The 10,945-nt window shown below is 48.6% G+C and overlaps 1 protein-coding gene across 1 annotated transcript; it reads right to left on the reverse strand.

The window, feature by feature from the left end:
- Positions 1 to 375: 375 nt before the first annotated feature.
- LOC122371898 lies at positions 376 to 10,672 on the reverse strand. The gene is made up of 9 exons (XM_043348669.1): positions 10,520 to 10,672; positions 5,594 to 6,774; positions 4,743 to 4,922; positions 3,629 to 3,794; positions 3,270 to 3,431; positions 2,629 to 2,947; positions 2,197 to 2,355; positions 1,570 to 1,853; positions 376 to 1,328 (listed from the first exon to the last, which is right to left on the reverse strand). The coding sequence occupies exons 1-8, from the start codon at positions 10,651 to 10,653 to the stop codon at positions 1,596 to 1,598; spliced, it is 2,559 nt and encodes an 852-aa protein (XP_043204604.1). The 5' UTR covers positions 10,654 to 10,672; the 3' UTR covers positions 376 to 1,328; positions 1,570 to 1,595.
- Between the last annotated feature and the right edge of the window lie 273 nt (positions 10,673 to 10,945).

Consider the following 10,945-nt stretch of genomic DNA (forward strand, 5'->3'; position numbering starts at 1 on the left):
ACATCCGCCCCCCCTTCCACTGGGCGTAGTACTCGCAACCCTTCCACTGCGCGTGTTAACCGCTCTACATATTATATTTATAAGTGCCTCATGTGTTCAGATGGTATGTTAAAACGTATCGGCGTGACATTGTTTTTCTTTTTATTTGTGTGCTTGGATGATCGTTGTTGACGAGCGAAAATACATAACACTATAATAAACGCATTGGTTTTTTAGCTCATTCGAAATGGAATGGTACGCTGTTGCGCTATGAAAAGAACCTAAATATTATAAGCCCTTATCCTGTCCACCGAAAGGTGCCAACAAAAGTTACCGTCTCATACTGAACATTACTTTACATTTTCTACTCACTTTGGCTTTTTTATAGACTACCTATATTGGTTTGTAATACAAGTGTATTTGCGTTCAACATATTGTATGACATACATTACTAAGGGACTAGCGTTGCACACGAGCATAAACGAGTATTTACAGCATCTTCATTATGTGTTCACATTATCTGCTCTTCCAATCACCGTCAGGCATGCATCCATGACATATCACGCACCTAGCACACTGCTTCTCTCGAAACAACAATAAACACAATTACAGATATGACTGAAATTTTGCTGGTAGGTAATGCCATTATGAAAAAAGTTATTTGCGGCGACATAAATTTATATTATGCCGGAAGAAATCGTCAATTGAAATTGATTGCATACCTACATGCAACTAATATATACCTAGGACTCAAAAGAGGTAGAAGTAAATAGAAAGTCCGAAAAGTGTAAGTATTTTTACGCAATATTCAAGTTTCCCTTTTCACCCATGGATATAATGCGTGTAAATATAACAATGTAATTATGCATATGTGAAGGCTGAAGCCCATTTTGGGAAAATTTAGAAACATAGATGCATCACAGTGGGTTGAATGCTGACATCGAATCGAATAGCCTCAAGGGTCATCATGCATACTGCAGTCACTGCCGTTCCTGACAACACCATTCACCATATAAACCCATTCTCGAACTCACGACAGGCAAATCTCAGTCTCCCATCGGACGCTCCGGCCAATGAGCGTCGGCCACGTCCAGCCGGGCAGGTGTAGCAGATAAGACCGTGCTGCAGTGAGCCGCCGACCCAGTAGTGACCAGCGGACCCGACTGTGACATTGGTACCGAGAAACGAGCGGCGAGGAGCCCCACAGACTCGCACCGCAAAACAGGCACAGCTGCGGTTCCGAGGCAGTCATTGGTGTATATGTGTAATGCTTCTGAGATTTCGGTAATCCTTCATATAAGTATTGATCGGTTTCATGGGGCTGCTTCGAGCCCTTTCAAATCCAGCCCCTACAAACATGCAGTTATATACATCAGTGATTACACAATACACATCCTCTTTGTCATTTAGTTGCGAATCATATAATACAATATGACAAATCTCCAAACTGTAAGCAAATCCCATCCCAACCTTTCTTCCACTTCACTGTGTTCACCGGTCTCAAAAAGAGGTATTCATATTTCAAACCCACGACTCCCCCCCCCGACACACACTTTACCACTCCCCTCCTTCCCCTCCGACTCGACCTACCCCTCGTCCTCCCATCTCCATGACTGCTACTTGCTGAACGACCACGAGCCCATTTTCTTGATACACTCGCCATCCTCATTGAACGTCGCTAACGTCAGGCGGTGCAGCTTGTTGCTCAGGCAACTGTCGGGCATCTCTCGACGGGTCACTGTCGTCAGCGGCACAAGGGCGTCGTCGACGTCGGACGCGTCGAACAGAGGTGCGTCCATTTCGTCGCCGTAGCGCAGCGTTCGCCGCTTGATCTCCTCCACGCATGAAGAGATGAGCGCGTCCATGAGAGCCGACTGCCGATGGAACAACGTTCGAAAAAAGAGAAGGAAAGAGGGAGAGGACCTGTGTAATCGGCCAGAATATTGCTGATTTGCAGAGTTATACTTGCTTATATTCGATATTTTAGGTCTATTTTTTCCATTGCAGTGTCATTGAACAAGAGTGTTAAATGGACGTTGATCCACGAAACAGGTCGAGTTATCGTTCAAATTTATTTTTCGAAACATGTATGCAGAATATAAGAATAGACGTGCAAAATTGAAAGAAGTTCCCGTTTTTATTCTTCCCGATTTCAGTCAAGTTCTCTTTCAAGCCCGTTCTAATTCTAACTGAGCCCGCTCAATTGAAGTAGCTCACCTGTTTGGAGAACACCTGCAGCACCTTGGACACGCGCATGCCGTACTCGACCGCCTGAAACTGAAGGAAGATGCACGGCATGCAGTCCCTGATGTTCTCCTGGCACGGCCGCGCAAAGTCCCAGGCCAGCTCGTCGTAACTCAGGCCCAAGAGCACCGTCTGAAGGAAATGGAAAGACTGTTAGAGGGGCATGTTGATAATGTATATCATGCTTCCATACATACAGATACGAATCAAACGTGTGATTTATACGAAAGTTGGAAAATTGTGACGAACTTTTCAGATAACAAATCTCTTCTAACTTTAACTCAGAACTTCCCAAAAAGTAAGTCTACAAAAAAGTAAAAGTAGGCGTATTTTCAACCTGTTTCCAATCTCAAGCGCTCACTTCTTGCCTATCCCTCTCCGACCACCCCCGCTCCCACAACTCACCCTGGCCACCTTGTCCATCACATACACGCCGTGTCCGTTGATGGAGACCAGCACGGGCACGTCGGGCCGGTAGAACACCGAGAGCACAGACCGAGTCGGCTGCTCCACCTGACTGTGGAAGAACGCGCTACCGTAGTACGGCAGCGACCAGCAGAACTCGAGGTACTTGCGCACGAGTTTGCGGCGCGTGGCACCGCTCGGTATGCTGCGGAACTGTTCGATGATGCGTGCCTCGGCGCTGGCTTTGCCTCCGATCTTGCTGATGAGGGACCAGCTGTGGCTGATGACGTGGTCTGGGAGGTACTCGGAGATGTGAGACCTGCGGGAGGTCACACATCTTCACACACTTGTCACACACTGTGACAGGAGGTCACACACTTGACCATCATCAAGTGTGTTGATGATGGTAGGCTCGTGTCTTATTGAATCTACAATGATTGAATTGACCTAAGGAGGAATGCCGATTGTCGTGGTGACACAATTTCAGACATAAACATGTAATAAGCACGCACAAAAATCAGTAATGGAGGTAGGTTCCTTCCGAATAATTCATCGTCACATTCATTATTTACATCAAATTCGTTGCAGGAAAGTCACTCGAGAGTGCGTTACAAGGTGTCGCTAATATCTGGGAAGCTCACCTGAAGAAGTCTGGCGTGTGTATCTCTGCGTCGAAGGCCCCCAGCTCGAGTCGCGCCTGCAGACCGGCCAGCATGTCATAGTCGCTGGCCTCGCACGGATAGCGACCCTCGAGGATGTTGAACTTGGCCTCTTCGTACAACAGCTCCAGGACTCTCGGGTCTCTGAAGTCATGGGGATGGCATGTGTAATGCATCGCTCACAACACAGACCGACTGAGGCGCGCAGGCCAGTGCACCATGTATCGTGCGAGACCAAACCTTTACAATGCTATTACGCCTAGGTCCCTTACCTAACATTTGTTACGCACGCATTCATGAGTGATTCTGGCACCTGGCACTAAAACTCATTGAATCCTCACCGTATTTTCATTTCGTCCTTCTTTGAGAAGAAGACGTTGCGCTGAAAGGAGACGATGGGTTCGTCTTTGAGGATCTGCTCCTCGTCGGCCGAGGAGTACTTGCTGAGCAGGGTGCGCCACTCGCGGCGTATGTGGAACGGCTTGTGGTGCGGCTTGAGCTGGATCTCTGCCGGAGCGAGCAAAACCGTGTGATTGGCCGTGTACACCTTGGAATTTTAAACGTGAGAGAAATCATAATAGTAGAAAGTAAACTGGAAACGATTTTGACGCTTCCAAACAAGTCAAGAATAATAATCTAATCGGAACTGCGCGTGAATGCGCATTCACGGCATTTGGTAAGATTGGACCATTGTTTCCTTTTTACATGATCACATTAGGGAAATCATCCGTGATACGAAGAAATACATAGGTACACAACGTGCTCAATAGATAGGTACAAGCAATATCGAAAGGAACTTGTTTGAAGTGCGTTCCATACACAAATCATAATCCATAATGCCGTAAATAGATAATGAAATACATAACCTGGGCTAAATGCTACTTGTACATTTGAGTTTCGTAACTTCGGTGGCATCGGTCGCGGTTCACTGATTCGTTTCAAAATGTTGGGACGTCACGAATATTGCAGTGACAGTTTAAATTGATAGCGCCGGGTGGACCGATTGACCATGCGACTGACAGTCATATAGGTGAGTGCTCAATTACAAAATGTCAAGCATCGCACCGTGCTGAATAAATGAAATCATCATCAAATGTCACAGCCGTCGGAAGCTCACTTGGATACAATATTATTTTTACTCAGCCGCTAGGCTCCTGACACCAACTAGCTCTCCTCCCCTCTTTCTCTCCTTCCCCCTAGCTCTATCTCCCTCCCTCCCTCCCTCCCTCTCTCTCTCTCCCTCCCTCCCTCTCTCTCTCCCCCCCCCCCTCTCTCTCTCTCTCTCTCTCTCTCTCTCTCTCTCTCTCTCTCTCTCTCTCTCTCTCTCTCTCTCTCTCTCTGGCTCGGCTTTCCACTTCTTTCCCATATCCGTCCCTCTTTTCCCCTTCCTCCTTCCTATTCCCATTCTTCCCCTTCCTTTCCCTCCCTCCCCTTTCTTCCCTCTCCCTCTCTCACCAAGATGTGACGACGTCATCCAGATTCCGAACACCTGGGCGGCCAGCGGCGGCAGGCCCAGGTCCTCCTCCTCCAGGACACACTGCTGCAGCTGGGTGGCCGTCAGCTCTGCTCCGTCGTCAGCCTGCAGCCGGACCGCCTGCTGCGACATCAGGTACACGCACACCTCCAGTGGCGCCACTGAAAAAAAAACGGGAAGGGGGGGGGGTTAGAGAGAGGTGAGTCTGGTGTGTCTATAGGGACAAGTGCTAGTCGTAGATGGAGATCAAGAAGCAGCCTCCTTTATGTAACGGGGGTCGATAGAGGTTGATTCCCGGGTTCGTGCAAAGGCCGGTGTAGCAAATTTATATTGCGATACGTACTTACATTTTTGCGCAAGCTCAGCTAAACACACCCATTTACGTTCGTCTACATCATGGTAATTGCGCTCTATGCACCTTTGTGTTTCTAATGTCTAATCTTGTTTCAATTAGTTTTACCTGAGGCTGCGATATTCAATTTGAGACGAACAACCATTCTGTAGCTAAAAGATAAGCTCAGCAATGTTACATGATTACTGGAACAATATTCAAGAAGCAAAACGTCAAATATTATGGATAATGCCAAGAAGACTGGATATTCTGAAACCGTTGAAGACGTTCTGAAGATACGGCCTTGGTTATGATGATCATTCATGATCAAAACTACCTATTTCTATAATACATTTATATCGCCAAAAAGTAATGTCTACATTTGCAAAACGTAGCAAAGCACTCCCAAAGCAAAAATCAAATTCTGAGGGTAGTCACACGGGGCTCATTTATCTTGCTTCTATCACATTGCTTTATCTAGTTTTTCCTTCCCGTCCTCACCTTTTTTCTTCCTCCTGCTGGGTGTGGGTGCGTGGCTCTTCCCCGGTATGGGCCCGGCCTGCTGGGCGGTCAGGGCCGGCGGTGCGGGACTCGGCGGCCTCTTGGTCGGCTGGTTCTGGTAGCCGGCTGGCGGTGGCAGGATTTGAGTCGGCGGCAGCGGCGGCGGCACACTGACCGGCAGCGGCGGCGGCATGCTCACAGACGGAGGAGCGAACGACGGTGGCGTGCGCCGGCCGTGCGCGTGCAGACCCAGCACGCTGGGCTCCGAGTGGGTCTCCCGCATCCGCTCGTTGTAGATGGTCTTGTCGTGCTTTTCCTTCATCATGTCGGCGTAGAGACCTTTGTCGTAGAGCCGCTGATGTTTCAGAGGATCGTAGCGGGCTCCGGGAGGCACGTGCTGCTGGGATGGGTGCTGGCCAGGGTGCTGTCCGGGGTGCTGATTTGGGTGCTGCCCAGGGTGCTGACTAGGATGCTGACTAGGATGTTGACTAGGGTGTTGACTAGGATGCTGACTAGGATGCTGACCGGGGTGCTGACCGGGGTGGGACTGGCCGGACAGCTGCTGCATCTGATGCTGCTGACTCGAGTGCTGGTTCGGGTGCTGCTGACCGGCCTGCTGCTGGCCAGGGTGCTGGTTGGAGCGCGGATCCATCTGCTGCGCCGAGTGCAGCTGCTGGGCCGAGTGCGCCTGGCTCATGTGCTGGCCCTGGCTGCTGTGCGGCGGTCCCAGCAGCTGCTGCTGACTGTGAGGCGGTACCATGTGCGACTGTAAGCTGTGCTGAGGGGTGCGCGAGGAGTGCATACTGGCCCCGTGGTGCAGCGTCGCCGCGTGGTGCGGATGAGACGACTTGTAGTGGCTCAGCTGGACATCGTGCACGTCCAGAGGGTCGCGGATCTTGTGCTCCGGCTTCCTCCGACCCAATGTGTTGGACAGCGGGTAACACTGGACCCGAGGGTCGAGCTGCTCGAACCGCCGCCGGCTGCCGCCCCCGCCCCCGCCCCCGCCCAGACCGCCCAGGTCGTAACTGGAGAGCGGCGGCTGGGGGCGGGAGGAGGAGAGGGGCGGACCGCCCCCGCCCCCGCCGCCGCCCCCGCCGTAGTACCGCATCTCCTCATAGCGGGAGACCTTCTTGTACTCGCGTACCAGGTACTCCGGTGGCAGCCGGTCTCGCATGTACTCCCTGAGGAAAGCGCATACGTCAGTGCTCACGAACAAATAATTGAATAGGTGACGTTACTCAGGGGAAGGTTGATGAGTTGCTATGACACTGCAGTTTACAAACACTACACAGTACACAAGTCACACAGCTCTATGATATGCAAATGTGTTACTAAACTCCACTTATGATATTGCCTGTATTTGCTTATAAGATGTTACTAACTGCATTTTAACCTCGTTAGCGACATGTGAGCGATGAAGGTTAACGGGAACAGCGAGGTAGGTACCTATTTATTTATTTGATGCTCATGTATCAAAATATATTCCTGCCCGGGGCCGGGATGATTCAATAAATGTCACCGAGGTTTTTTAGCGAAAACTCCGAGGGCCGTTAGGCCCGAGGTGCTTTTCGCTAAAAAAGCGAGGTGACATTTATTGAATTCTCGGCCTTAGGGCTGGAAGGTGTTTCCCATACCTGCCAAAAAGCTCACAACTATAATTGATAGTGACGTCAGCAGCCGTGTGGTTCTACATATTCCCGACCGGGGCTGGGAAAATGCGTTTTATTCACCGAGGTTTTTGTGCGGAGGACCGAGTGCCGGTAGGCACGAGGTCCGTAGCCAAAAACCGAGGTGAATAAAATTGCATTTTCACAGCCCAAGGTTGGGAACGTTGGGAACTGGGAAGAGATTTACCACATGCCGTATAACCGGCGCAACAGTTAATATATTCATTTGATATATATTATTATATTCTTAGTATTGTGTTAATATTATATTAATCCTGTGATCATATTTATAGTCACCGTGATTATTTTTTGTGTTTTTCATTATTGGGCGGCGTTGAGTATGAAAGATGAAGTTTCCTACTTCCCAATTATTTAGGGTTTGAAAAAGCTGAGGATGAAGATTGTGAAGCGTCAGAAGTTAGAATGAAGATATGGAGTCCACTTCCAGCTGGAGTGAGGAAACCGTGAGGAAAACTGAAAATTGGGTGAACCGCTTAATCAAACGCGTCTTGGATCCTGCAGCTGGAACAATATCAAATGTTTCATTGTGGCTTGCTAAGATGCTTCGCGCATTTAAAGTGTTCGTTTTTTGCGTGCATTATGTTGTAATAACAATAAGTGTAATAATCAGTTCGCTGACCATGTTCTCCAGCAATAAATACATTTGCATTTGAACGATAGGTACTTATACCCTTGACGGTCGTCAAGTTAGATGTAAGTGAATCCTAATCTATAATCTAAGATTCGGAATCAAGTGAGCCCCTACGATTTGGACCAAACTTGGTCAGTGGGTAGTACGTAACGTCCTGATTACGATGCACCCAAAATTTAAGCTCGGCCCACCATATTTACGAAGTTACGGATGTTTGAATTTCAAGGTCATTCGGGAGAGCCCCTGCGATTTCCGTCAAAATTTGTGTACGGACACTCTAGATGCTCCTCATTACGAATATCACAAAATTTAAGCTCGGCCCGCCATATTTACGAAGTTACGGAGGTTTGAATTTCAAGGTCATTTGGGTGAGCCCCTGCGATTTCCGTCAAAATTGGTATACGGACATATTACATCCTCCTCATTACAAATATCATAAAAGTTAAGCTCGGCCCGCCATATTTTTCAAGTTACGGAGTCACAAAGTTACGGAATTTCAAGGTCATTCGGAGAGCCCCTCCGATTTTCGTCAAAATTTGTATGCGGACACATTACATGCTCCTCATTACGAATATCGTAAAAGCTAAGCTCGGCCCGCACTATTTCAAAAGTTACTGACGTTTGAAACTCACTGAAATTCAAACATCTCTAACTTTTGAAATAGTGCGGGCCGAGCTTAGCTTTTATGATATTCGTAATGAGGAGCATGTAATGTGTCCGCATACAAATTTTGACGAAAATCGGAGGGGCTCTCCGAATGACCTTGAAATTCCGTAACTTTGTGACTCCGTAACTTCGTAAATATGGCGGGCCGAGCTTAACTTTTATGATATTTGTAATGAGGAGGATGTGGAGTGTCCGTACACAAATTTTGACGGAAATAGTAGGGGCTCACCCAAATGACCTTGAAATTCAAACCTTCGTAACTTCGTAAATATGGCGGGCCGAGCTTAAATTTTGTGATATTCGTAATGAGGAGCATCTAGGGTGTCCGTACACAAATTTTGACGGAAATCGTAGGGGCTCTCCCGAATGACCTTGAAATTCAAACATCCGTAACTTCGTAAATATGGCGGGCCGAGCTTAGATTTTGGGTGCATCGTAATCAGGACGTTACGTACTATCCACTGACCAAGTTTGGTCCAAATCGTAGGGGCTCACCTGATTCCGAATCTTAGATTATAGATTAGGATTCACTTACATCTAACTTGACGACCGTATACCCTTGTTTAGTTGAATTACGTTGACAGCAAAAGTAAGTGAAAACGCAGTCACTTTATTTTGCTCACTTCTGCTGTTGCTGTTAGTGAACACACAATCCGTAAATATCTTCTTTGGAATTGGTTCTTCTGCTCAGAATATTCAGTAAAATTTTGTCTGGGAAAATCAAAAAGCCCTAGGGCCGAATCGTTTCCCAAATACCTTCAACATTAGCCGAGGCGGGCCGAAGCCATTTCCCAAATGCACGTGCTTTAAAGGGATATCTCGGCATGTGGTAAAACGCGTTTAACCACACCCCTTGAACCACACGGCTGGCAATATTAAAGCACTGCATTAAACTTTGAAAAGTGTGGTACAGTGCACGTGCCATTAAAATGCCTGGATGTCTCGATGTAATCATGCAATGTAGCAGGTATGGGAAAATGGCCTTAAACACCCATTTGGATTCAACTAGCGTGGCTACAGTACAGAATGAGTACCGAAACAACATTAAATATGCACAGATGTCGCAAGGCTCGACACTTACACAATATGTAAGATCATCACAATAAACGCCGTCTGCATCGTCCTCGTAAAGACGTGTTATTTGTAGTGTGAATAGAACTAACAATGCGTGGGTAGCTGTTCATAAAAAAATATTAGCCTTCATAGTGCTTAAAAGTTGAATGTCATCCCATACACACAAAAACAACATCGGGATTCGTTGGAGGCTACAAGAATCACAATTTTGTTATCATTTGGCCATATTTCAAAGGCCAAACCCCAGTACTGATGGCAATCATAAACAACAACGATGACCTCGGACATCGGCCCACCTCTAATAGCACACGCCAGCGACCACCTGTCTGCTGATAACACTACCCCTATTTACCCCTTCCCTTACCGTGGTCACCCACGTCCGGTACTTACAGCTCCCAGATGGGGGTTCGTTTGCCCATGGTGGAACACCGCGGTTTGCTCTCTGACTACCCCACACAGCACAAAGCACACAGCACACAGCACACAGAGCCCAACCTCCCCAGTCCACACCCGTTCGCCCGGATCCGGCCGCTCCGTTTAACTGTGCGGTCACCGGCCGGCCCCTGTGTAGCTGGTGGCACCTGTGTGACACGCCCAGGGAACTTCCGGCCCGCATCCGGTCTGCCCTCCCCACCCCTCCCCTCCCCAGCGCACACCGCCGCGCCGGTCCGCTGTCACGGGCAGTAGCGCGTGCCTCACCAGACGCGCCCAGGTATAATTGGGCAATTCGGAACCACGGGAGAGGTGTCGACCAGTTGGGACGTCCACGGCACATCTGGGGCCTGAAGCTAAAATAACTGAACTTAGGGTAGGTATCTGAACTAGAGTTTCTAGCCTATCTGACCCAAAGTATCTGGAGTATCTGACCTGGAGTATCTGTCGTCGAGGAATCCGTGGCCTGCCGGCATCCTGCGGGCGTACTCGACTGGGATGACGGTGACGTACGATTGGCCCTTGTCGGCCTGTACGCCCGTCAGCTCACCGGCCGTCCGGTAATCCATCACGCAGGCCGCGCACAACCCCGCCTGGAACGACACGGAACGCCATTGATACAAACAGTAACGTTAGCAACGACACAGAACGACAAAGTTATAATGTAATAATGCCGACTGCAACAACACACAGTTGCAACGACACAAAACCTGACCTGCAAAGACACAAAACCAGGGCGTTCCCGCCTATGCAACCACATTGAACGACGGTGTTACGACACACGCAGAAACGCTTGCGATGATAAGGTGACATTATAACGAACACAGACCCACCTGAAAGGTCATAAGATGACAACGTTCC

Source organism: Amphibalanus amphitrite, unplaced genomic scaffold (genome assembly GCF_019059575.1).
Source record: "Amphibalanus amphitrite isolate SeventyFive unplaced genomic scaffold, NRLGWU_Aamphi_draft 001290F_arrow, whole genome shotgun sequence".
In the NCBI taxonomy this organism is placed as follows: domain Eukaryota; kingdom Metazoa; phylum Arthropoda; class Thecostraca; order Balanomorpha; family Balanidae; genus Amphibalanus; species Amphibalanus amphitrite.

Excerpts from the sequence above, each read along its gene's own strand:
- LOC122371898 (XM_043348669.1), bottom strand. The coding sequence starts at position 10,653 with ATGGATTACCGGACGGCCGGTGAGCTGACGGGCGTACAGGCCGACAAG. Across the intron at positions 2,356-2,628 it reads TGATGGACAAGGTGGCCAGG|ACGGTGCTCTTGGGCCTGAG; the intron begins GTGAGTTGTGGG and ends CATTTCCTTCAG. Across the intron at positions 1,854-2,196 it reads TGCAGGTGTTCTCCAAACAG|TCGGCTCTCATGGACGCGCT; the intron begins GTGAGCTACTTC and ends TTCCATCGGCAG.